Source organism: Mixophyes fleayi, chromosome 7 (assembly GCF_038048845.1).
Source record: "Mixophyes fleayi isolate aMixFle1 chromosome 7, aMixFle1.hap1, whole genome shotgun sequence".
Classification (NCBI taxonomy): Eukaryota; Metazoa; Chordata; class Amphibia; order Anura; family Limnodynastidae; genus Mixophyes; species Mixophyes fleayi.
In genome coordinates, this window is record NC_134408.1 from 25,075,327 (window position 1) to 25,102,613 (window position 27,287).

A 27,287-nucleotide genomic window follows, 5' to 3' on the forward strand; every position below is an offset into this window, starting at 1 on the left:
CCGAAAAGGGACATTAATTTCAATCACTTCCTGGTCAAAGCAGTGGGCATCCTATTACCAGGGACCTCGACAACTGCAAAGGATGCAAGACCCCACGGTTCAGATAAACAGGATAGAGGATTATATTTAACCATTTTTAGAATTTATTTTACTAAAAAAAAAAAAAAAAAAGGCACAATTAGCCTTTAAGCTAAAGGTCTAAATCACTGTTTCCCAACTCCAGTCCTCAGGGACACCTAACAGTGCAGGTTTTCCAGGTACCACCTGTGGATCTTTCAAAATGTGTCAGTTAGTGATGATTACACCAGTGCTCCAGCAAAGAGATCTGGAAAACATGCACTGTTAGGGGTCCATGAGGACTGGAGTTGGGTATGACTGGTCTAAATGATACGTTTAATTGTAAATTTTAATAGCTCGTGTCACCTCTGCTTCTCAAGTTAAATGAAAGTAGAGCAGAGCACTTCTCCAGACTGTACTCACCAAAGGGAAAGAAACTTATTAACACAAAGTCTTAACTCGTATCTCCATACTGTACACAACCAATAACATCAACATTAAAATGAACTACTGAGCAGGGTGTAAAAGCTCAGAGTATTAGTTTTCTCTTGGATGGAAGTAATAGAACAGCATTAGGTAACAAGTGGCCCTGACTATGCATGTAGTCATCACAGTAAGAGCAATGTCACAGAATGAATGCAGTGCATTGACACAGGGCCGGCTAGGCCCCTGGTAACCACAAATGTAACGAGCAGCTTCCTTGTGATCACAATGGGCAGTTCTGAGGCTCTTGGTAAATATCATGGAACCCACTACAGGATGAGAATTTAGGAATACACTGGGGCAAATTCTCAGGAGTTACAAAGGAACAGGAAAGGCAAGTTCTTGATGAACATGAAAGTCACAGATGTTAATTAATATTGTACCAACCAGATCATCATTGCCGTTTACTAGTTACATTTTCATGACCTGCTCCTTCCCATTAGTGGAGCCCCAGGTACAATATGCCCAAGTAGCTTTCCCTGGTCCTCCATTGCTGCGATAGAGCCCCAGAAAAAGTTCATCATTCCCTATTCTAAGATGGTCACATAGATGGGTGTCGGCAGGAGCAAGCACACAGTGGTCGGAGTGCAAATTTAGAAGCGGTGGAATGGAAAATGTAAGCAAATTGAATTTTATAGTTTTACAAACATAGAAGTGGTGGTATAGCATGCCACTGTATACCAACCACTTCTGCCACTGTGTGTATGAATATATAATTTACTTTGGTAAATGTAAAATATATTATTACCGGAAATTCAGATGCACCTTAAACTTGAAAATGGGCTTGGTCATGAATGGAATAAAACCCTGCGGCCCAGACCCTCCAGTCATGGAGCACGTACAGAGCCAACTAATAATTCCTGAAATAAATGATGTGTCTACCTTACACTTGTTTGTTGTGCAATATATTTATTTTATTTTTTTTTGCAATAGAGGAATCTACAGTTATAGTTATGCTGTATTTTAACTATTACTAATGTCTATAATTTTAATACGTTTCCCCTGGTTTCCAAGAGAAGCAGTCCAGCCCTGTTTAGGCATCCATAAACGGCCACCCCAGCATGGAGCATCATAACCACTGATTGACAGTCCCAGCACTGTCACTTTCCTTTGCTAGAAGTTGCTGAATATATTGGTAACATTCTATGAAAAAAATAAAGGGGGGAGGGGGGGATTTCATTTAGTCAGCCCCTCTTCTGTCAGATTTTATGCTGCACATTACATCATATTGCTTACAGTGTAACTATACTATATTTAAAGGGCCATTAGGCTATGTCTGCAGAATCTGTCAGTCATGTGTCTATTAATTCATGCAGCCTGGGCGGTCACTGGTGAATGGATCAGCCTAGCAGTTACAACTAATAACATTTCTCCGTCAATGAAAAAAAAAAATTTAAAACAATATTAAGGTTGTTTCCACGTTATTCCCAGATACATTTTTACATTAATTAGTATTGAGGGAAAATTCTTTGCAAGTCTTACCTAGCACTAATCTAGTTAAAGTTTGTGAAAAAGATCAGAGACAATTTGGTGCTTTGCAATATTACACCTAGATGGAGTCATTCAAACATTTACTAATGTGAGTAAATTTTACTGACAGCGCTTCAATAGAACAAAGTAAATTTAGTTGTTATTTTATTATTATTATTCATTGAATAAACTGGCAAGGGACCTGGAGTTCATCAACAGCAGCTGCAGAACCATTGCACACATTTTCTTTATGCATAATAAACACACTATTGGTACTCGCACATACCCTAAGCATGATGGGATTTAACATGGGTATCACACTGAAGCATCTTCTTCCAATCTGCTCCGCATCTCTCAATTACTTGCATTTCCTTATCTTAAGGACATCCCACAGCCACAACCTCAGGCACATAAGTCAGCCTGCGTTTACTAATGTTCCATATATAAAAGAAGTTTACCAGTTGTCTACGACGCCGAGCTGATCGGCCTATTACTATATGCATAATGCTATTTTACAAGGTGTTTCTGCTAAATTACATATTCAGAAAACAATAAGCACAACCCTGGAGTTATTATTCCAACAGCAAATATTCATAAAACCGCACAGGGCAGAATGTCACAGGTCAGCCACACTTTGGTACATGTCACAGTACTGTGAAGACACTTACGTCAGTTCTTTCTTATGCAGTTAATGTACATGGAACCAGAAAATCGTGACCTGATGATTAGCTGGTCCACTAGAAGTGCATTATAACAAACAGAACTAGAGAATGGACTGTAAGCTCCACAGCAGGCCTGTCCAACCTGCGACCCTCCAGGTGTTGTGAAACTACAAGCCCCAGCATGCTTTGCCAGTAGACAACCTGTTGATAGCAGGAAGGGCATGCTGGGACTTGTAGTTTCACAACACCTGGAGGGCCACAGGTTGGACAGGCCTGGTCTAAAGGAACAAGGAGCCTGGAGAATCCTGTGTTCTGAGCATAAATTATGACAACCCAATATAAAGTGTGGGCAGTACAAGGCAGCACAGGTGCAGGAATAAGTGCTCGGCTGAATATACAGGTTTCTTCATGAGAATGCAGCCGATCCACTCACTAAGGACCAGTGGCCTCAACTCGGGCACAATTTGTGTATTCTCAGCCCGAAAAATATCTGCAGCTTCCGCTCTAAAGATGCCACACAAGACTCACTCCCATTATCTACAAAATATACATCTTTATCATGACATTAATAAATTACAACACATAGGCATTGCCGTTTGTACATTGGCACAGGGGCAAACGCCCCGATTTGCTGTTAGAAAGGTCCATGCATAAAACTAATAATGGGAGACATTTGGCCGGCTGTGCGTCACGTCGACTTGACCTCCTCTTCAGACTTATTCGCGTTTTGGATCTCTAACTCCTGGTCAAGTCGCTCTTTAGCTCGAACAACCTGAAAAAAGATCAAATGATCATCTAGTGTAGTTTTTGTTTTTAGGAATTTACTACAAAGTAACGACATGCTGCTTTTAAACGTAAAAGAGTACTTTCTGGAAGTAGACATAATCAGAGAACCTGGATCTAATAAATAAGATGCTATTACCCACCACATTCATGTAGAATATTGATACAAATTTGGACAATATTTATACTGCCCAATATACAAAGCTCATTTGTAGGGGGGTACAAAACAAACATTTCTGATCTGGCAATAATACAGGAAGGAATTTTTTGGGGACTTTTAGTAGCGTGTTGGAATACATCTTTATATTATAGGAGTTCTGTAATGCAGAACATTGAACAGGGCAAAAATACTTTACACAATTCTGGCTATAGCCTAGACTCCCAAAGTTGATGTATCTCCAGTAATTTGTCACTATGGGCAGTAAGGTGGTTAGCATTAAATGAATACACTATACACCACAAGTCCTTATTGCTAATTAACACTGTCTTCATTTCTTTTGGAAGACATGGAGAAGAACATTTGCGAAGGTCTCTTAGAGGCTCCTAAGTTTATCAGTGTGGATCTGACATACATCTTGTATTGTGTCACATGGGAGAGTCAAAGGATTCCGTGTCAGAAGCCCATGGGAGACTAGAGGTGGACACATGACAGGGATACAAATGCTCAGGGTGTGTGAGGCGTTAAAGATACTAATTATTTATAGATAATATGGTGGTGTTATTGGGGCTTTTTTTCACTTTTACATCAAAAAGTCCCCCACAGCTACAGGCCAATGTCATGGGACAGGGCCATATAGTGTTGCTGTGTTCTGGAATGTGTTCTAGTTGGGTCTCTACAGGATGTGTAGTTTCGGTGTAAAATTGTATGGTCCTGTCTCCCTCCAAGGCTCAGCCAGAACCAGCTGTCTGTAACTACTAGCTCGCTGTGTCTCTCCCTTGTATTGTATGTTGCTGGCAGCAAAAAAAAGATATTACAGGAACGTGAGGATTTTACAGGGATTTCAGAAGCGTTTTGCTCCTGCCCGCTAAAGCCGCACTTCTAATTTGAAGACTGAGGGTGTAAAACAGGGACCAACGAAGGAAGCCAATTATGTACGACTGCAGAGAAAGAGAACAATCCAAATATAAGACTGGCTTTAGGGGGCCTGTCACTTGCATGTTGGCTATGTGTGCATGGAATCTGCTGAGGCCGGATGGGACACACTTACCTTGGACTGCAGGTAGAAGGATCCCCCCAGTGCCTTGTCGTTAGCTTTAAACAGATGATCATAGTTCTAGAGAAGACAAGATAAATCATGAGGGTCTGTCGGGATTTATCTACTCTGAGCATTCTATGTTTATCGGATGAACATAAACCCCCCCCCCCCCCCACCACCAAATGTGGATGACAAAGCTTCACCATATGATATTTACTTATTGCAGTTTATGCCACTTTATACACACACAACCATCCATAAGATTTATACACAGAAGAGGGTGTTTGAGGGATGTCCTTGTTGTACAAGCACATTGTTTTAATCTGACTAGAAACAAAGCAACTGACTCCCCCTCCAAATACAAGTCCTTTGATGTTACACATTTACAAAGCACAGCAAAGGGAGCGATACAAGTTTAGTACTAGGAGAAATACGAGTTCCCTGCCCAGAAAGAAACAAACAGTAGGTGATAGTTTAGTGCATACATATACATGGTCCCAGTGAGCCGCTGGTGTCAAGGTATTGTGATTATAGGAAAAGGTTTTTATAACCTGTGCAAGTCTGGCTCATTCTCAAAACTCCCCAGGGAAAGATTGCCTGGAAAATTCAATGATGCTGATGTTACGCCTTAAATCATGTACCATATGGGCACAAATGTATAAACATCTCCAGTATTTAAGGTTCCATCTTGTGACAGACTATTGTCACAGCAGGCTGCTGGCGTGGAGCAGTTAGTACATCTGGAAATAATTAACGGTATATTTTATAAAGGTAGTTTGAGCTATTTCAATGTAAAAACAAACATCTGCGTCCTGTTGAGGCGCTACCTTATGGATCTCTTCAGGGTCCATTTTGGAAATGTTCAGAATTTGTTGGGCCTCCTGCAGGCTTATTCCGGACAGGCTGCTGGCTGCCGCAGACTCCTTCCCGGCTCGGCCTCCTCTGGCCTCAGCTGCTACTCTGCTTGCTGATAGGGCAAAGAGAGTTAAGGAGGAGAGTAGCAACATATTAGCATAAATACCTGTTATTTTAAAGCATTAATATAGTTTAAACATGCATAAAAGACCAATAAGCCTGCCTCCATTTGCGTTACATAACTGGTCTTCCAAAAATACATTCACAGGTAAGAAATGTTTTGGGAGCTAATCTGATCAAGGAAGGTTTCAAATACAGTTTCCAACCTGGGGAAGTATTTTCCTTACACACACCAAACTTCCTGTCAGAATGTGGCGCTGTATTACAGCCAGAATATCTTAGTCTACTATGATTGATAAGAGAGAACAATAGCTTGCAGTGAGGTAACTGTACATAGAGGGTCTGACGTAAAGTTGAACCAACTCCAGTTTGCGTAGCGGAAGTTGGCACTGTGCATGTCCACAAAGAGAGTAGACGCATATGTACAAACATACACTTCCACCTATCTGGAATCTACACTTCCTTATGACAGGGGAGGTAAAGGGTGTGCAGACGCAGCCCTACTACAGTACAGTGGTGTTCACACAGCCCTGTGGAAATATGCATATATATCCCTGGTAGTAGGTGTATCTTTTGATGCATCCATCACCTGCTAGATGGCAGGTGCTAATACAAACTGCTGATGACTTGGCATAAACCAGACGCATCTCTTGAAGTGTAAGCTCTGCAATAGGGGGAATACGCAATTATTGCAAGAGCTTTTTAATTTTTTTTTTAAAAAGAGTAATTTACCCCAGGTGACAACTTCTCCTGGAATGTATAAGAAGAATATACCACTTCTATTATGCAATTAAAGACAGCATTATAACCACACAAGCAATAAAATGGCACTGAGGCTTCCATGGCGATTTGTCACACACTGGCAGGTACTTTCCTGTAATCTTTGAGCACAAACAAATTCTCCAATAAAAAAAATAAATGCTCTGAATGTATATTTTTGGTAAAATGTGTCACGCTAACAATTAAAAAAAAAAAGGGAACAATTACTCTGACAACGCACATTGGTGCCAATGGCAATTTATTTATTGCTTCAAGTTAAGGAACAGGTGGACATTCAACAAAAAAATAATACAGTTCACTCTTTCCTAAAATATAACACAATACTTGACAGCATTTCACGTTCATGAAACTCACAATATTCTTCAAAAACAGGAATAAAAAGACAGTGGAATCTATTCTGTACTTTGGCCACTTACCATTTAACTCTTGGCGAAGAGCCTTTGTAAACGCCCGTCCCACAACCTGTGCCCCCATCACCAGGATCTGTGCCAAGTATCTCGCCTGTGGGGTAGTATCAAAGTACATGTTATATAAATACATTGCTGGTGAGGTACAACTGATAAATTCAAGGGATTTTCAGATGGTGCTTCAGATTGCATTCCAAAAGGGCTAATGTAGGGAAAAAACAACATGTATTTAACCATGGTAACTTAATCCATACAACGTATACTGATACAAATATGTACAATCTATTAGAGCTTGTTCACAAAGGGGATGATTTAGAATTGAATTTAAAAGTTGCCCATTTGCATATATGCAAGTACGTGTCTGAATGCTTGAAAATATTTTGAAGGAGGAGGCAACAAGGCAGCACAATAGACTGAATATGTGGAGTGAAGCTGAAGAGGACACCAAGGGGAACAGGGGAGAGACCAATCATGATATTGTCAACCACATGAGAGATGATGAGCTCATTTTTGGACATACTGAGCCTTGTGCTGTTGCTTAAGTGAGTGGTGAGGTCAGGGGAGGAGAGGTAGATTTGGGTGTCACCAGCATAGAGATGGTACATTTTTCAATAGAGTAGTCATAAAATTAAGATATTTATTCCGATAGGTCAAAAAGGGAACATAAGCACTAACTCCTCCAGTACACAAAAAAAGGCCATGCTGAAACTTATAGTTCCACAACAGCTGGCAAGCCACAGGTTGCTTATCAATGTTTTGAGGAATATAAACTTGTCAAATATATCAGAGCTGCATGTACATGTGTGTAGTAGGCACAATAACTGCTGACTGCACTTTGTAACAATTTAAAGGGTATTTATGATATGAAATTATATATATATATATATATATATATATATATATATATATACATACATACACACATACATACATACATACATACATACATACATAGGTGGAAGTGGGGGTGTATACAGGTGTGTACCATACCACCACTTATCCTATTGCCTTCATTGTAAAGTGAATAAATCCCATTCACACACAAATTCCCATTACATATGTCATCCCCTCACTCCTACATTCCCACCTTGCACTACACTAATAATCTAGGACCATGAGATTACAGGTAATACACAAGGACAGACCATAAACAATCCCCCCTGTGACCATGAGCTGACAGGGACTACGTGTGAGCCCCCTGTGGTAGCCCCAGCACCCCCCCTCCAGCCACTGCTGGGACTTGTAGTCATGTGGTTGCAGTCAGTGATAGAGGACAGGATGCTGCATGATGACACCTCCATGTAACACACGTGGGGGCTGCGCGGTGTCAGCGGGTGTAATGCCAGTGAGGGGACCGGTGACCCGGCACAGGGGTGTGGTGTGGGGCCGGCGGGTGACACTCACCATCTTGCTCCGGTGCCGTCAAGGTTATTACACGCTGGGGCGGCCGGTTCCTGACCGGCAGAAGGACCTTGATGACATCACGGACACGTGACCGCGTGACGTCGGCGCGCCATGTGACCTGGGCCCGAGTTATATCCGGGTACTTCTCTTAGCGCGCTAATATGAAGCTGCTGTAATGTGTTATATACATCGTCACACCTCGTGTAGAGTATCCCTCACACACGGGCACAGGGTGTATGTAATAGAATATAATATAAATGTAATATACAGTCTTTAGTGACTACACTGGGCCCAGAATTTTTGAAATAACATACAGCAGATGTACTAAAAATAGATGTAAAGAAATATATATCGATGCAGTAAATAAAATTAAAACCAAACTAAGGAGTATATTTACTAAACTGCGGGTTTGAAAAAGAGGAGATGTTGCCTATAGCAACCAATCAGCTTCTAGCTGTCATTTTGTAGAATGCACTAAATAAATGATAACTAGAATCTGATTGGTTGCTATAGGCAACATCTCCACTTTTTCAAACCCGCAGTTTAGTAAATCTAGCCCTAAATCTGTTAATGCCAGAATATGTGAGAGATAACCCCGAATTAGCTTCATTAAGATCTTTTTATTTAACTGCACCATACTTATAACACACAGTTAATATTCAAAATGGCACTTAGCAATCCCAGAATTTCAGCATGTATCTCAAGAGAAGCAAAAAGACATTGAAAATTTACATGAATAAACATCAAGCTGTTTAATTCCCTGTAAATAGGACTCTCTTTACAAATTCAGGTCCAAAAATGTGGGAAACAAGTCACATAAGTATGAACCAAGAAAATGTCAATAGCTGTAATAGATATTCATTAGGAATTTACAAGTCACAATGTGATCCCAGAGTTTCTTTAACATGTTGCTAAAGGGGGTCGAAATTCCACTTACAGAGACATTGCACAGTTCTGTGGTCCGAACCTCCTCCACAACTATTCACAAGTTCTCATCCTATGTAACTGATTAATACACAATTTGGGGAGATGTTAATGGGCAAAATAGTAGGTGAAGATGGTAACACTTGTTTGCATGTGAAATCTTATTATCCAAAATGTAAAGCATGAACAGTACAAATATTTAAGCACTCGGGGGTATATTTACTAAACTGCAGGTTTGAAAAAGTGGAGATGTTGCCTATAGCAACCAATCATTATATTTATCCTTTCTACAAAATGACAGCTAGAATCTGATTGGTTGCTATAGGCAACATCTCCACTTTTTCAAACCCGCAGTTTAGTAAATATACCCCTTAGTCTCAATTTATCTTGGCAGGTTGGTCTAACTGACGATATTTGTCTCGAAATGTGAGACTTTTTCAAAGATAATTTGTTGAGGAGAAGACTCTATAAATAGTGTTTCTCTCATACTCATGGTGTCTGCCCCTTAATTATTCAGCTTCACATCAATTTTTTAGTAACCTGGCCATAGAAAAGGGGAAAACCTTTTTGGTGTTTAGAGAGAACTTTATTTTTCTATCGTACACTTATGTCATATAATAAAAAATAATAGCAAATAAGATCAATCTAAAAACAGTATAAATCCAACTCCAGATAAATCATTGGAAAATCACTTACTGTATTTAAAGTATTCATTATATGCAACTGATTGTCTTGTGTGATCAATTATCGTTGCAGGTCTAAGAAATGTGCCCAGGATATAAGTACAGCACTTCAGTGGCGGAGAAGACCCCTGGCTCTCCAGAAAAGGAGTAATGTTATTTCGAACTGTCCCCTGGAGCCATTGAGAGAGGGGAGAACTGTCAACTTAAGCTGGTTGTCATGCATTGTGCTTATTGGCATGAACTAGTTCCTTGGACAGGTCAGCCTACCTCTGATAGCCAGGCCAGCTTGTCTGACCGTTCCATCAAAATCAACCCTAGACCCTATTCGGAAAGCTGAAAGACATGCTGAAAGTGAAAAAGCATTTTAACATGGATTCTTCTTCAGCCATTGCCCCAAGCAATGCTCATTTGGACACTGACTAAATCATTTTTGTGTATAAATGGAAGCCGTGTCTACACAGACGTGCCTCTTCCAAAGCCACCACGGTCCCTAAAGAAAAAAGGGAGAGGGAAAGTCGGCAGCTGGTTTACTTATGAACACATTAAGGAGAAGCCAGAGAAACCAGCCAGCACTGATCTGAAGATGTTTCATTTGGTGACGGTGCAGAACATTCCAAGAAACAGAAGCAGGAGCCACGTAAAGATCCACGTCCTCCAGACCAGACAACCAAATATGACCTTACTTCTAAGGAGCTGATCCAAATGTTGCTGCAGAGCGGGGCTGAGCTGAGCAGGGAGGAGGAACATGTGCAGGAGCTACAGAATTGCATCCATGAGCTCCTCGTACGCACTATGGACCAGCCACCTGCGCTGCTCCAGACCCCACTGGAGATGGAGCAATCTACAGATCCCAGATGACAAAAATAATCATCTTGCATTATCGTAAATTTAATTGACGGTTGTTTTATAACTTAAAAAAATGTACGTTTTTCTTATTTGATGTGTCATTTGTGATTCAGAGTCGTTTTGTTGATATGTGAATTGATTGCTTGATACCTAAACTCTGTTGTATATAAATATTTATGGTTTCTACGTGGTTTGGCAGATCCTATTTTTCAGCAGCTGCATTCATGTTAATAAAGCTCTCTGCGGGGCCAGAAAAATATTATTTTCAGTTTTGGTTTTTATTGCCAGATCCCAGCCTGAGGAGACCTGAAGCTGCAGGTATCAGTAAGGTCCTGTTGGAAGGCCGGTGAGATCTTCTCTGACAGTTCCTCTTACTTCATACTGTAAAACCTCTGGAGAGATGGTTCTGTTATCTCCTTCAGTACATCATGTACAGGCAGCATTTATATGGTTCAAGCCTCCAAGACAGAACTTACATCAGGGTCATTCCATGTCAGTTCAACCAGGGCTGTCCACCACCCATCTCAGATTTCTACGAAAAATTTGTAGGTAAGAGAGGATGCCAAAGCAACTATTTCTGCCAAATATCTCGACTGTCTGACAATTAGTTGATTAAATATTGATTTAATCAGCAGAGTTCCCTGCTTATTTTTTTGTGGTAGTAGTATATACCTTTTTTAAACACACCCAAAAAAATGGGATCCCTAATGTCAATTGAACCTAGTGTTTTTAATTCTATTCGAAAACCGTGCGTTTTTGCAGTAACGCAAAACATGAGGCAGATAAAGTAATTTGGTTTGGATTTTTGGATTTGGGAGGAAGAGTTACCTTGGGAGTTCAAATTTTGTGGTGATTCCTTAATAAACACCCGTGATACTTCAAATAAACTGGATAAAGAAGTTGCGATTAGTAAATTATTTAATAAATTAAAAAATCAATATTTAATCAACTAATTGTCAGACAGTCGAGATATTTGGCAGAAATAGTTGTTTTGACATTCTCTTTTAACTAAAAAAATTTCAAAAAAATCTAAGATGGGTGGTGGACATTTCATGTTTTTTGGGTGATCTGATGTGGAATGACCCATCAGTCTTTGTCCTGAAGTCTTGAGCACATGTCCTCTGTGTCTTATCTTATGCACATTGTTGTAAATAAAACACCCTTTATGTTAATGAAGAGGTTAATGCTGACATTGTAAACTTTATATCTTTCACATTTCAGTATTTCATTACATTGTTGCTGTACTTGTCACATTACTAACCTCTGTGATTCCAGCACCTCTCTGAAGTAAATAACCTGATTGTATTTGGCTGAGCTTCAGTCCAGGGAGCTGAGGATAATGATGCGGGTATTGGTGAATGTGAACACTCCTCACAGTTCATATACTACTTCTGTACTCTGTGATACCTAGATTCCCTGGGCTGCCGTCAGCACCTCGGTAAGAGCCCCGGTATGGCAGGAGCTCTACTCCTATCCAGCCATGGGAGATGGTGCCTGTTCCACCACAATGTCTATGGGTCCTCCTCAATAACTGGCACTGTGCCCACTCAGAGATCTGGGCTAGCTCTATACGTTATGGGTTACAAGGACGGCCCTGTTTGTTAGGTATAGTCCAAGGAGGCAGACCTGGCTCTGGACTTTATTCTGGATGAAGACCTTTAAAATATAATAGATGTGCAGTAAGAAGGAATTAGAGAAGCAGTAAAATGGCTGCATTATGTAAACATGCTCAGTTGTATATTTGATATGTACTCTTGAAGCTCTATGTTTAAGACATGGCCACCTTATAAGCTTATCATATCCATATCCTCTCCTAGCCCAATTCCAAAGTGACAGTTCTTCTTTGAGCTGTGTGAGTTTCTGGACATGTCCTTTGGAGTAAAAGATGCTTCTGGCGACTAGTGGGTAGCCTGCTAGAGGGCACAGAGGGGTACACAGTAACCTACGTGGATGACAGTGCTAGTCCTGGAAGGAACATTTGATTTACTTGAGTAATGTGCTAGATAGAATAACAGGGGAAGGTTTAACCATAAGAATGAAAAAAATTAAAATTGGCATTATTATTATTATTATTATTATTATCATCATTTATTTGTCAGGCGCCACAAGGTATTCGCAGCGCCGCACACAGTACTAACAGTGGACTATACAGGGTGAAACCATACAGAACAATGAACAAAAAGTACCAATACTTCAGATACTCCGGCTAGTCATATGCAGTAAAGACGGAGCGGAAGAACAGGTATGGAGACAGGAGGGGAGGGGGCCCTGCTCATATGAGCTTACATCCTAAGGGAGGGTAAACAGACCAGGCACAAGAGGAGCCAGTTGAGGCTAGAGGGGAGAAGGGAGGACGAGCTAAAGGGAGGAGATGGGGGTTAAGTAGATGGTTGGTAGGCTTTGAGGAAGAGGTGAGTTTTGAGTGCATGTTTGAAGGAGCACAGAGTAGGAGAGAGACGGATGGAACGAGGGAGGTTGTTCCAGAGAAGGGGGGCTGCACGGGAAAAGTCTTGGATTGTGGAGTGGGAAGAGGTGATAAGAGTGGAAGAGAGGCGGCGGTCGTTGGCTGAGCGCAGGGAGCGGGCAGGAGTGTGAATGGCGAGGAGGTTAGAGATATAAGGATATATACTACTGGAAATTTGTACCCCATTTCAGCATCATAGTTAAGCCCCTGGACATAGGACTGTGAGGAAGCACTACTTTTAAATCTACACTTGCTCAAAACTCTCTTAACTTTGACAGGAGGTTTATAGTGCAAATGTATGTCTCCGACTATGGGCTGGGAGCTGGGCTCAGTCAGGTGAATGATCAAGGGGAAGAACAGGGACTTTAAAGGTCACAATCCTCTCAGCTGGTCACACAGGGTGGCTGGGGAAGCTGCTCAGGTGGAGCCTAACCCTCCAGTAATACACTTTTACTGTACAGCACAGAAAAGGGGGCCACCATGGTAACACAGATGGATCATCGCGTCAGAGCGAAAGCATTGTGTCAGGTGAGCAGGGAAAACAGTCATGCAGGTAACAATTTCCCTGCCACCGTCTAGAACAGGGGTCAGGGAACTTTTTTACCTTTTACCCCAAAATATATTTAGATACGCCGACGTTACCCCTTTGATTTGAAAGGAAGGAAATCATATATTATTATTGGAATTCAAAATTTTATTAAATCTATTCAAAATTTCTTTGAAAGCTTCAACTTCATAACTTCAGGTTTTGGAGAAATGATGTTGCTTCATTTTTGATCCGAGAGCATCAATATTGGGGCATTTTAATGTCAGAGCAATTTGGATACAGTCTTCAGCGTCTAACGAACATAAAAACAAAGCAGAGAAATCGATTGGAGTGGAAAATCCTTGTTCGCAAAGGTAGGTTGTTGCAAAAGGCAGAAACTTTTTGACTGCCTCCTCATGTGCAATTTTGAATGCCTTTGCAGCGGTTGACATCCAAAAATATGACAGATCTGCTTTGTTTTCAGATGCAATACGTGCCTCATTATTGCACCGAAGCTCAAGAAGTGCCTCTGCCAGCCCCTGAGGCTCTTCTGGTACAACAGCAATTTCACATTTAAAGGGGTCTACAATCTGACAGCATGTGAATAGGCAGCATTACCCCCAGGAATTTCATTTTTACCCCATTTGAGGTAATTTACCCGTCCCCTGACCACTGCTCTAGAAGATAGAGGTGTCATATACATGCTACTTACTAGTCATATAGAACTGCAAATAGGTGTTTGTGATTTAATTCACAGTATTAGCTTGGTGTGCCTCAAATGAACTATTTTTCCAACCATGGATTAAAACCTGAGAGGGGAGGACAAAATCACTTTGTTATCTCTCCCCATGATGTATTTATGTACAGAGAGATCCAGATGTGTGTTCTTACCTACAGATGAGTGCCCAATACAAAATATCAAATATTATACATACAGTATTCATGTCAGATACGTAAATGAAGGGAAATTCATGACCTGTTGTGTGGAGGTGATATCCTGAGAGGAAATGTGTTTTGAAACCAATTTGCATTTACACAGTAATTTTGGCTCTGACATCACATTGGAAGGGGAGTATAAATGTTCTGTTAATCTACCAGAGTTAGATTAACATTCACTTCTGGGAATTAATTTCATATTGAGAAGTGTTCTAGTGAATTCATGCTCCACCAGCAAGTTGTGAGAGATTAGTTTGGATAAAGGCAGGGACGTAACTAGAAATGTTAGTGCCCTGGGCGAGAAAGCGCACCAGTGCCCCCCGCCCCTATCTTGTTAGGTGTAGGAGTTCTTTCCCAGCCATTACAAACGCTTGGCAATGCGCCCTGGTAGGTCACACTGCCCTAGATACAGCCCAATGAAACAACAAGACAGTACATTGTGTAACACTACTACTCACACAGCTACTGGGGTACAAGGGGTATAGTCAGCGCAGGCTGAAACCTGTGCCCATTAGCGTGGGCACAACTAACAGGTTTACAGCCACTGAAAGAGGTGCACAGACAATGGAGGAGTGGAGTCAATGTGCAGAGAGCCCAAGCAGGAGGTGCACAGTGTAACTGGTGAGCAGAGGTTATAGGTAATGAGAACAGGAGGGAAGAGGGCCCTGCTCACTAGAGCTTACAATCTAAAGGGAAAGGGGCAGACAAACGTTTGACACATGGGGGTGAGCCAAGGTAAGGGGATCTGAGGGCAAGAATCAGAGATGGAGGATAAGAGAGGGTGAGGTATACTACATCATGAAATGGTTAAGTGGAGGACTGGTAGGTTTTTCTAATTAGTTATAAGTAATGAAGGAGACAGAAGAAGAGGGCGATTGTCAGCGTCTGCTCAATAAAACAAAATAAACTCCAATCATTATTTTTTATAGTGCTTCCTGTTTTATTCCAACAATCCTGCAGCCCTGAGCTTGCACTATACAGTGGTGACTACAACTACTCATACAGGGAGTTCATTCAGACCCTATAGTAAATGGCAGCATCACAGGTGGCGGGTACTGACAAGAGAGCATAAGAACCTCTGTGCAGTTTTGGGACATAACTGAAAACAAGTCACATAAAATATAAAAATACCGAGCACCAGCCCTCAGATCCCAGATCCCAGCTCTCTTCTCCACATGTGTGCGAAATCAGGATAACCCCCAAATCAGTCATGTCATCATCATCACCATTTATTTATATAGCGCCACTGATTCCGCAGCGCTGTACAGAGAGCTCATTCACATCAGTCCCTGCCCCAATGGACTTACAGTCTAAATTCCCTAACATACACACACACATACACACAGACACAGACATACATAGAGAGACTAAGGTCAATTTTGATAGCAGCTAATTAACCTACTAGTATGTTTTTTGGAGTATGGGAGGAAACCGGAGCACCCGGAGGAAACCCACACAAGCACAGGGAGAACATACAAACTCCACACAAAGGCCATGGTCGGGAATTGAACTCAGGACCCCAGCGCTGTGAGGCAGAAGTGCTAACCACTTAGCCACCGTGCTGTCCCCAGGGGAAGGAGGTGCTCCTCCTTGTACTGAGAGTCCCAGTACACCGACTCCTTGTACATGATAGTCACACACGTGTAGTACACACTAACTGTGTCATGAGGCCCTTAATGTTCAGCGCTCTACTCTCAGTATTCTATAGTAATTATACAAGGCATTAATCTGACAACACCTCAAACATGGCAGATGTTTGCTGAATGTTCTGATAGATGCTAATTAGCGCTACCATTGATTGTGATTTTATTTTTTAACACACATAGAAACTTCTAAATGCTGCAACAAATGTTGAATTTGATACAGTGCAAAGTGAACTCATGTCAGAAGGGGGGTGACAGAGAGTTTGAGAATACACGTTACAGTGCTGTAGAAAAGCTGATCATTATAAATCATGTTTTCAACCAAGACAGAAAAAGTAAATGAATGTGAACATTTGAAAAATCATCACATTATTAGTTGGAGGAAAGAAATTGAAACAAAACAATATGTCAGGTATTGGACCCAAAGTCCAATTGTCAGTTACTGGACCTGGTTTCCAGCAGCAGATGTCTGGAGATCCTGCCACTGCCCGCTCTCTATAATGGCGAGCGTGCATGTAATTATATAGTAGCAGTCATGTGACTTAGCCTGTCCAATTCAAAAGTGATCTATATATATATATATAACGCTAAGCTCCTACCTATACTCCTTCGGTCCAGTACATCTTGTGGGTATTCCTGTGATTTATGGCCCTAATCTCACTTTTGCTTATCATTTGGTACAGTTTCCTGTTTTCGGTTGGGCCAGTGCATCTGTGGCTTTAACAGATCTCCAGGTGCTGATGTCCGGAGGAGAGGGGGTCCCGCTACACCCTCGCACAGACCCTGCGCCGGGGATGGCAGTACATGCTGCAGCTCCTGACCGACCCTCGGGAGTTGGTACATGGCATGTTGCACATAGTTGTATAGCGCAAATAACATGCGGCCATGGCGCCCCCTCGGCTTTGCGCCCTGTGCGGTCACACCGGCCGCACCGCCCTCGTTACGGCCCTGGATAAAGGGAGAGTATCAGCTCTTCAGAAAAATCTTGGTGATAGCATTAGTGAGGACAAATATAGCATGTGAGGTAGACAGGGAAAGTTTTAATCACTTTCAACAAACCAGGTGGTTGTTTTTGGATTAAACCGGGTCGCACACACATCGCGCAGGCTCAGGTGAGTGCAGGATCGTGTCAGTGTCTCTTCCTCAGGTGCTTACTCCCCTCCTCTTCCTCCATCGGTCGGGGTCAACCAAGATTCTGTTCATGGCCCATTACTTTTCTCCCTTTATACATCCTATCTTGGTCAACTCATTCACTCCTTTGGCCTGCAGTATCACCTCTATGCTGAAGACTCTCTACCTTTCCTCCCCTGACCTCTCTCCTTCTCTCCTCTACCATGTATCCGACGGCATCTCTACTTGGATGGCTGAACGTTACCTCAAGCTCAATATATCCAAACTGAGCTTGTCATCTTTCCGCCAACCATTCTCATGTCCCCTCCTCCCGTTTATTTCAAAGTTAACAACGTGACCCTCTTCCGTTTCCCATGCACACTGCCTGGGCAATCACTGACATCATCGCGGTCATCATTGACTCCTTCCTCAACTTTACTCTCCACATCCAGATCCTCTGGGCATCCCTGAAGTCTTCACAACATTGCCAAGGTTTGTCCTTTCCTTGCCTTCAATGTCTCAAAGATCATCACCCACATTCTTGTCATCTCCCACCTTGATTATTGCAACTCTCTGGACTGCCTGTTATGTGTCTTTCACCCCTGCAATCTGTGATGAATGCGGCATCATGTCTAATCTAGGCTCGCCATTCAATCCAGAATACAATTCAAGATGCTTACCCTCACCTATAAAGCCCTTGTTAACACCTCCCTTTACTACATCTACAACTTTGTCAAGAAATTCTCCCCTACATACCCAATCCTTTCTGTCAACGACATTCTCCTCTCCTTCTCTCAACCCCTCCTGCAGCAGTTCATCTCTTCTGCTCCCCACCTTTAGAACTTCCTACCCCATCTGACCAGACTTGTCCCAACCTCCAATCTTTTCAAACGCTCCCTCAAAACTCACATTATTCCTACCCAGTCCCATCCCAAGACATCTCTGTCCTCACGTTCCACCTGCCCATTCCACCACTTCCATTGTCTCCTCTCCCCTCTAGAATGTTAGCACTCAAGAGCAGGGCCCTCTCTACTTTCCATCTCATATCCTCATCTCCTTGTCCTCTTGTAATGTTTCTTTATTTTCTAAGTTATGTCTCCTGCTATAGTAGGTTTTCTTGTTCCAATATGTAGTTGTATTTATTGTATTATGTTCGGTTTGCTGACTACTGTGCTGCAGAAACTGTGGTGCATGATCAGAATTTTTTTTGCCTCTGTGTATTGCATGCGTCTCCAAACCGCAGTATATTAAATCCTGCAGATTGGGGCTGAAAACCACGTGATATGTGGCGGTTTCCAAACTGCACAAAAAAACAGATTTTTCATACATTTTCCACTTAGTGTTTACAGTTGTTACTCATCCATGACACTGCTGCATGTGTATTGGTCTTCTTGCTAGGAGTGTGCTTTACCTTTAGTGGTCCTCATATATATTTTACCCCAGCCCTGTAGAGCAGAGCTGAACACAACAGGCAGAGACAGTGATGTTTTGACAGTTTTATTAGAAGATAAGGCAGGCCCTGCTCAGCAGGGTAGATTTGGCAATGCTGCAAGTAGTCCCTGTGTTAGTATAGTGTATGGCTTCTACATAGCAGGTAAACATTAGACAGGGAGTTACCAGGATATCTCATTAGCTTTGTTCCCTTATTCAAAACTAGGTAACTGGGAAGAAACTTGGATTTTGTCCCCGATTGTATAAATTCATGCATTGAGCTTTGAAAACAATACAGGTTTGTAAATCAGATAAAGATTGCTCTGACAGCTGTGCTAATAAAATCACAAGTGTACCCAATCTTATATACACAAGAGGCAAATACAAAATGACATCATACACCAGATGACTTCTTACGATGCCCGTGTGCTCAGTGCACGTGCTGCGAGCTGCTCTTGTGGGTACAATCATCCAGTTTCCGACTTGCCAGGAATGCTGTGAGGATGTAAACAGTTGACCTGAGTTTATTTTTCCCTGGGACTGGAATGTATCAGAAGCAGAGCTGCCGCCTAAGCCTTTTCCAGTTATATGGGAGAGAGGTGAGGGTGAGCAGGCAGCTGGGAACACAGGGGGTCAGGACTAATCCTGGAAAAGACAAAACACAGACTTGTCAAGAGAACAAAGAGCGTTTGTGCGTGGCTCTGTACATTCCTCTATGTACATGTGTGGTACAGAGACGTGCTAGCATGCAGATATTTGCAGAGAAGTGTTTTAATGTGAATCTACTGAGATCTGTGTATAGATTCAGTGTAAACCGAACTGAAGCATCTAACTGGAATATGAAAATCACCCCAGTCCCATTGAAGCTTATAGTCTATCATCATCATCATCTATTTATATATATAGAATTCTGCAGCGCTGTACAGAGAACTCACTCACATCAGTCCCTGCCCCATTGGGGCTTACAGTCTATATTCCCTAACATACACACACACAGATCGAGAGAGACTAAGGGCAATTAAATAGCAGCCAATTAACCTACCAGTATGTTTTTGGAGTGTGGGAGGAAACCGGAGCACGCAGAGAAAACCCACGCAAACACGGGGAGAACATACAAACTCCACACAGATAAGGTCATGGTTGGGAATCAAACTCATGACCCCAGTACTGTGAGGCAGAAGTGCTAACCACTAAGCCACCGTGCTGACCAAATCCAATCAGAAAAGACATTAATTATTATTAAGATTAGTTATAAGAGACAATTCTAAGAGTTAGAGCCTCTCACTGCACAAGCGTTGGGAATGCACAGTAAGATGGAACCACTGCAGGGCAAGACATCTTTACACAGCAGCCACCCTGGACCTCAGCTTGCAGACTATCTGTTTGCCATGCACGCTCCAGCATGGCTCCCCGCATCTGTGGGCAACATGACTGAGGGAGCCCCACAAGAGGCAGCTGAAAGCTGCTACATAGGACCCCTGGGAAAGATGAGTCCAAGTTTTTAAAGTCCCGTCGGCTCACGCATTTTATTAAAAGAATTAAAGATCTGTGTGGGAGATATTACTGGCTCCTCGATTTGACTGAATGGCTCTTGAATTGTACATTATGCTGCCCCCTGGGCGGGTGCTTGGGTGATCAATGCTACTGTTCTTGTAAGGAGCAACAAACAGCTGTTACGTGTGTTAGGACATTTACTCCTTTTCTTTCTTGCAAGTGTCTGGAGCAATTTAGCTTATTTTTACCATGTTCATGCTTTGCTAAAACCACAAGATAATAAATAAATGAAACTTATGATCATCTCATGTCCATGTAATTTACTCACCCACTCGTCTTCATCTACCCCTTCAAAGGCATCCTGGGGCAGAGGATCGTCCCGGTTGCCCAGTTTTGCCACCATTGCATTCAGTAGCTGAGAAACAGAGAGAGAAGTGTGAGCTCTATGCATACATGTAATGGTCACCATGCACACACTAGATGGAGCCATTTCCTGACCTGAATCAATATTGATGAGCATACAGTCTATCAATGCACTAAGAAACAGTGCCTCGTGCCTCAGTGCTGTAATGGTTCTTAGTAGTATAGGATGCACTCTCATAAGTATTGGTTTAGAACACAAAAGTGATGCCTCTTATACAGACAATGGCTATATATTTACTAGTATATATACACTGTATGTCCCTGCTAACAACATTTACTAGATGTACTACTGCTGCAAAAGATACAGGTGTTTGGGATCTGACCTCCTCTTTCTTCTGTTCATCAGTCTTCTCCTGGATGTAGACAGAAGAGGGGGTCTTCTTGGGTGGGGCCTCTTTAGGAGCTTGGCTGACTGAGGGGAGAGAAGGATTATTGATAACATTTGCCAGTATAAAGGATAGAAGCAGCAGAGAAGGCTTAGTGTATAATGCTCTGTGGAGGATGAAAGAAACTGGACGCGGTGAAGTTCTCTGCTCAGAATATCCGATGAACGAAGGAGGTTCCGCAGCAATGCTCAATAAGGTACATTACCTGGAATCATGCCAGCAGGGCACAGGTTGATGCTGTGCTGGTGTTTGTCTTTGCCACTAAGCCATTCCTCTGATGACAAGGCTGCATCCCATGTCACACGTGTGGGTGGGAACACATCGTCTTGGAAAAACTCTTTCTGTGTAGACAAGATAATACCACCAATATTACACTGCTCAAACCAGATCGGTCTTCGGTAGTTGGTGTTATAACTCTCCATGTCTCAGAAATACAGGCAATACCCACCTTAACACGTGGCACACGGAAAGCCACAGGCTCAAGCGAGGTAGAGCAAAAACGCATGGCGCGCAGAATCTCCACCTCCTGCACAGCACAATCCAATTTCCGCAGGTACTGGAAGCCCTGCAATAAGAGGGGACAGTTCTGTGATATTCGTTATACACTAATACATATAGCAAAGCACCACAAGATATCACAGCTATAGCTGCTATGTTCGTGAATATTCCTCTTATAGAGGACCAGCAGGTATTTTACTGGTTGGATATGGTCAGCTGACTCACCTTGTGTGGCTCACTAGAGGTGAAGCTGTTACATTCCAGGAAATAGGGGGTCTCTGGTGTCACCTCATAGAGAAACACTCTGGTGTCACCCTGTGGAGAATTACAGCCGTCAGTGTCACATCAAGAGATTGCATTGTGTGTCCTTTGTAGAGATGCTTAGGACCAGAGACATAAGACACAATGAAAGTGTACCCTACACTTGTCTATAGAGTGTGTGGGGCTACGCAGCACACAACCCTCATTCTGACAAGCGTCAAATCGCACCATCAGCCTAAAAGATTGTTGCTCTGTCTCTGTGTGTCCAACTAATTTAAATCTGGGCTTTCCTGTTAGCGAACGCTACTAAGACAGAGATGTAGATATCAGCTCAGTACAGCGGCACATTACCAGATAAGATAGCTGCAACATGAACAACACCTGTTAATATACATCCATACATAAGCCCCATTGAATCTCACAGTGACAGTCACACTCTGAGGAACAACCGGAGTCATGAGAGTTTTTGAAATAATTGTATATTGTATGTACATACTGTACATGGACACAGTAGTCCAAATGTTTCTTAATTGCATTTGTCTATATCCATGTTCTTAATAATTTGTTATCTACTTTCACAATGCTTATAAATACTGTAGTAACAGGTAAATTGCATTCAAAATTCTTAGAAACGCGATTTTGCTCCTATTACTGCAGCATTATACATGACCCTAAAAGTCACCACAAGGCCCTTACCTTTCCAGTGAGCAGTAGGAGCCCAGTGTCTGGGTCATAGTGCGGAATTAGTGTGGCAGGTGACACGTCAAGACTGAGGATGGTGACAGGGCCGCGTGACAAGTCCTCCGTGCTGTGCAAGGTCAGCAGACGTTCGCTTCGACTGTGAAAAACGATATTGTTATTAGCCATTGTACAGGTGTCCAGATGCATTTCCTGTCAGCTATGACCTATATGCACGGTTCTTTCAGAAGTATTCAGAAACTGGGTATCATTGATTCTACTCACCTGTCAAATCCAGACACAAGGAGATATTTGCCATCACACACCCAGAGAATGCGGGCTCCACGCGCACCTTCAGGTCCAGGCCCCTCCTATGAGCAGAGTTAGAGGAAGAATCACATGACTTGAACTAAATAACCCTATGGGGGACATTTCTGAAAAGGGGTGCACAAGTAATAAAAGTAATGGCACCCTTTACAAAATTAAAGCAAATATCTGAGATACCCATATAGCAGTTTTGAAAAATCCTTTTTAAACACAAGGCCTGACCTGCTTTGGCTGTCTGGAAACCCGTGGTTCATATATGCGAATGCGCTGGTCCTTGCTACAAGTAGCCAAGTATTTGCTGTCCGGACTCCATGCTAGAGAGAAGATCTGTAGAAGAGAAATGGTTAATGGATCCGGCTGTTCTTTGAAGACTCTCTTCCCTATATCAGGAAAACCAACCCTAATAATAAGTCCCTGCTTTATTATATATCTGTTTCCTGTACTCCTATTAAACGTAATCCTGTATCACCCCCAGTGCATTCAGCCACATAACAGACTCTATAAATGATATTAAAGGGAGAGGATTACACTACAGGTGGTGAACTCTGCACAGGTTACCAAAGTAAAACAGCACTTACACATTAAAAAAACAGCTATTCAGACACTTTTACCAGTGACAGGTTGGACCTGTTGTAGAACAAGCACCAGGTGCTAGTAAGACGACATTTATAAACACTCTGTTTCACAAATGTGTGCAATTTTAGGCAATACATTATTTGCACAGGTTTTCTTATTTGTCTTTTACATATGCCCCCTACTCTAGATACATTACAAGAGTTCATGTTCTCATCACTGCCATTATTACATAAATAAAGTTACATACTTCCCTTACTTAAAATGATTTAAAGAGCAGTCAACAAGTCAAAAGTTTTGAAGAGGGGGCATTTAGTACTAGAAAACGAGTCACCTGATTACTGGTGAACCATGGTCACCAGTCATGTGGTACCTTCTGAGGATTACAGCCAATCAGATATGTCCTTCTCCGACACCAAATGCCCCACCCTCTTTCACATTCCTCCGACCCGACTGCTGTCAAGAGCGCAATCAGCATTTAACCACAAAGGGAATATGTAAAGTTATATTATAAATAGTAACATTGATATATTTCTTCTTGTATATTATGTCTGAATGCATTTTATCCTATGTGATTTATAGCATGGCATTACTTCTAGTACTCTGCATGTATAAGTCTGTGTCTGAAGGTGTCACCTGATCTTTGTGACCCTGCAGGGTTATAGCATCTCTTCCTGTCTTCAGGTTCCACACTCGCACAGTAAGGTCATAGGAGGAGGAGACAAGGATATCGGAGGCGCAGGGGTGGAATCGCACTGTGTAAATCCTCTCGTTGTGAGCTGTGGAACAAGAGTAAGGGTTACATCGTAAATGTGCTGAGAATAAACTGTCTTTTGTGCCTAAAGTGAAACTATGTCCCATTTATTTACATAAGGTGTGTAAACCTCTTTCATAGTTTATGCAGCCTATAGGGTAACCAGGCTGCTTCTCTGGTCCAGGAGCATTCCACAGCCATTCTGTTTCCTCCAGCTAACATCAATCATTCCTGGCTCTAATCTGTGTGTGTCCCAGGGTATGATCAGTGCTGGCTGTACTGTGTGTGTGTGTCCCAGTATATGATCAGTGCTGGCTGTACTGTGTGTGTGTGTGTCCTAGTATATGATCAGTGCTGGCTGTACTGTGTGTGTGTCCCAGTATATGATCAGTGCTGGCTGTACTGTGTGTGTGTGTCCCAGTATATGATCAGTGCTGGCTGTACTGTGTGTGTGTCCCAGTATATGATCAGTGCTGGCTGTACTGTGTGTGTGTGTGTCCTAGTATATGATCAGTGCTGGCTGTACTGTGTGTGTGTCCCAGTGTATGATCAGTGCTGGCTGTACTGTGTGTGTGTCCCAGTATATGATCAGTGCTGGCTGTACTGTGTGTGTGTGTCCCAGTATATGATCAGTCCTGGCTGTACTGTGTGTGTGTGTGTGTCCCAGTATATGATCAGTCCTGGCTGTACTGTGTGTGTGTCCCAGTATATGATCAGTGCTGGCTGTATTGTGTGTGTCCCAGTGTATGATCAGTGCTGGCTGTACTGTGTGTGTGTGTGTCCCAGTATATGATCAGTGCTGGCTGTACTGTGTGTGTGTCCCAGTATATGATCAGTGCTGGCTGTACTGTGTGTGTGTGTGTGTGTGTGTGTATCAGTGTATGATCAGTGCTGGCTGTACTGTGTGTGTGTGTGTGTGTGTATATCAGTGTATGATCAGTGCTGGCTGTACTGTGTGTGTGTGTATCAGTGTATGATCAGTGCTGGCTGTACTGTGTGTGTGTGTGTGTGTGTGTGTGTGTGTGTGTGTGTGTGTGTGTGTGTGTGTGTGTGTGTGTATATCAGTGTATGATCAGTGCTGGCTGTACTGTGTGTGTGTGTGTGTGTCCCAGTGTATGATCAGTGCTGGCTGTACTGTGTGTGTGTCCCAGTGTATGATCAGTGCTGGCTGTACTGTGTGTGTGTCCCAGTGTATGATCAGTGCTGGCTGTACTGTGTGTGTGTCCCAGTGTATGATCAGTGCTGGCTGTACTGTGTGTGTGTGTCCCAGTGTATGATCAGTGCCGGCTGTACTGTGTGTGTGTGTCCCAGTGTATGATCAGTGCTGGCTGTACTGTGTGTGTGTGTCCCAGTGTATGATCAGTGCTGGCTGTACTGTGTGTGTGTGTGTCCCAGTGTATGATCAGTGCTGGCTGTACTGTGTGTGTGTGTGTCCCAGTGTATGATCAGTGCTGGCTGTACTGTGTGTGTGTGTCCCAGTGTATGATCAGTGCTGGCTGTACTGTGTGTGTGTCCCAGTGTATGATCAGTGCTGGCTGTACTGTGTGTGTGTGTGTGTGTGTGTGTGTGTGTGTCCCAGTGTATGATCAGTGCTGGCTGTACTGTGTGTGTGTGTCCCAGTGTATGATCAGTGCTGGCTGTACTGTGTGCGTGTCCCAGTGTATGATCAGTGCTGGCTGTACTGTGTGCGTGTCCCAGTGTATGATCAGTGCTGGCTGTACTGTGTGCGTGTCCCAGTGTATGATCAGTGCTGGCTGTACTGTGTGTGTGTGTCCCCCAGTGTATGATCAGTGCTGGCTGTACCGTGTGTGTGTCCCCCAGTGTATGATCAGTGCTGGCTGTACTGTGTCCCCCCCAGTGTATGATCAGTGCTGGCTGTACTGTGTGTCCCCCAGTGTATGATCAGTGCTGGCTGTACTGTGTCCCCCCCAGTGTATGATCAGTGCTGGCTGTACTGTGTGTCCCCCAGTGTATGATCAGTGCTGGCTGTACTGTGTGTGTGTGTGTGTGTATCAGTGTATGATCAGTGCTGGCTGTACTGTGTGTGTGTGTATCAGTGCTGGTTGTACTGTGTGTGTCCCAGCGTATGATCCATTGATGGGGTTGTTCTACTAAGAAGCAGTAAATGCTATGTACAGGATTTGTCAGCTTTCAGCCCATAGTGCCCTGATGAGGGGGGGGGAAGGTCCAAATCTTGTGGCCGGCATGCAATGCATCTTAGCTGTACGACCCTGTAAGAATTATTAACAATGTTTCCTGTAAGAACAGTCATTACCGTATGATGTGTGACCTCTTACCAGCAAGCACAAGTTGGGGTTCAGTAAGTGTCTCCTTAAGCCCATCCTGGGGAATTGTCCACACCCGTATCCGTCCGTCCTCTCCGGCTGATATGGAGGAAAGAAACAAGTGAATTAATAAATATAACAAACATAACTACCACCACCAAGTGTTAAACAACTAATAGGCGTGGGTATTGTAGACAGGCTTGCATCAGTTGTACAGTCTCTCTGGCTCAGGGTTGTCATTTTTATATCTCTCTAAAAAGGTATTTACCAGGTGCACAGCCGGTTGGGATCCAGATACTAGTTTTTGGGGTTCTCTGCTAGAGATGCAACATAAACTTTTTGGGTACTACCTATCTGGGGGTCACAGAACAGAGATACATTGACACTAAAAAGAAAAAAAAAAGTGGAGAAAATATCTTGCTTAGAATTCTTAAAGTTTTATGTATAGACAAGTAGAGGAGGTAAAGTCTAATGAAGCAAACATTACTCCTACTAAGGTGTTTAGTGTTTCAGCTCTGGACGAAAACCGGGACTGTGTGCACTGCAGATGGGGTGTGTGAGTGGAAGGACCAATCTGATATTCAAAGACATTGAGGCTTCTGATTGGTCCTCCAGCTCAAAACCCACTTCTGCGGCCATTTTAAAGGGGTGAGTGAAAAAATTCACCTCTTTAGGTCTTAATGCATCTTTACAAGAAGAAAAAATCTCCATCCAAGTAAATAAGGGACTAACAAAACATGAAAAGACAACAGAAAAACAAAACAGAAACATGGCATTGATAAGGCAATGGAACTGTTGTCTGACATCACTTTCCAATTCTCCCCATAA

The 27,287-nt window shown here is 42.7% G+C and overlaps 1 protein-coding gene and 1 long non-coding RNA gene across 5 annotated transcripts in view; one reads left to right on the plus strand and one right to left on the minus strand.

Moving 5' to 3' along the window:
* Nucleotides 1–3,205: 3,205 nt before the first annotated feature.
* The window catches only part of PAM16 (presequence translocase associated motor 16), a 100,488-nt gene continuing 76,406 nt past the window's right edge, over nt 3,206–27,287 (minus strand). Inside the window, exons 18-31 of one of the 3 annotated variants that reach the window (XM_075179432.1) lie at nt 26,472–26,558; nt 24,057–24,199; nt 23,070–23,174; nt 22,806–22,891; nt 22,539–22,680; nt 21,807–21,896; nt 21,532–21,648; nt 21,289–21,424; nt 21,021–21,109; nt 20,603–20,689; nt 6,823–6,907; nt 5,479–5,618; nt 4,664–4,729; nt 3,206–3,444 (exon numbers count right to left, since the gene is read on the minus strand). In XM_075179432.1, coding sequence (XP_075035533.1) covers nt 3,361–3,444; nt 4,664–4,729; nt 5,479–5,618; nt 6,823–6,907; nt 20,603–20,689; nt 21,021–21,109; nt 21,289–21,424; nt 21,532–21,648; nt 21,807–21,896; nt 22,539–22,680; nt 22,806–22,891; nt 23,070–23,174; nt 24,057–24,199; nt 26,472–26,558 — 1,457 coding nt within the window. In that variant the 3' untranslated portion in view covers nt 3,206–3,360. Of the gene's footprint in view, nt 3,445–4,663; nt 4,730–5,478; nt 5,619–6,822; nt 6,908–8,217; nt 8,325–18,832; nt 19,426–20,602; nt 20,690–21,020; nt 21,110–21,288; nt 21,425–21,531; nt 21,649–21,806; nt 21,897–22,538; nt 22,681–22,805; nt 22,892–23,069; nt 23,175–24,056; nt 24,200–26,471; nt 26,559–27,287 lie in introns of those variants that run through there. The other 2 variants (XM_075179430.1, XM_075179431.1) reach the window with 2 other exon arrangements.
* LOC142097529 (uncharacterized) lies at nt 8,181–10,932 on the plus strand. 2 transcript variants are annotated; one of them, XR_012678199.1, is made up of 2 exons: nt 8,181–8,356; nt 9,898–10,932. It is a non-coding gene; the product is annotated as an uncharacterized LOC142097529 (long non-coding RNA). The 2 variants fall into 2 exon arrangements; XR_012678198.1 differs by lacking the exon at nt 8,181–8,356 and adding an exon at nt 8,365–8,451.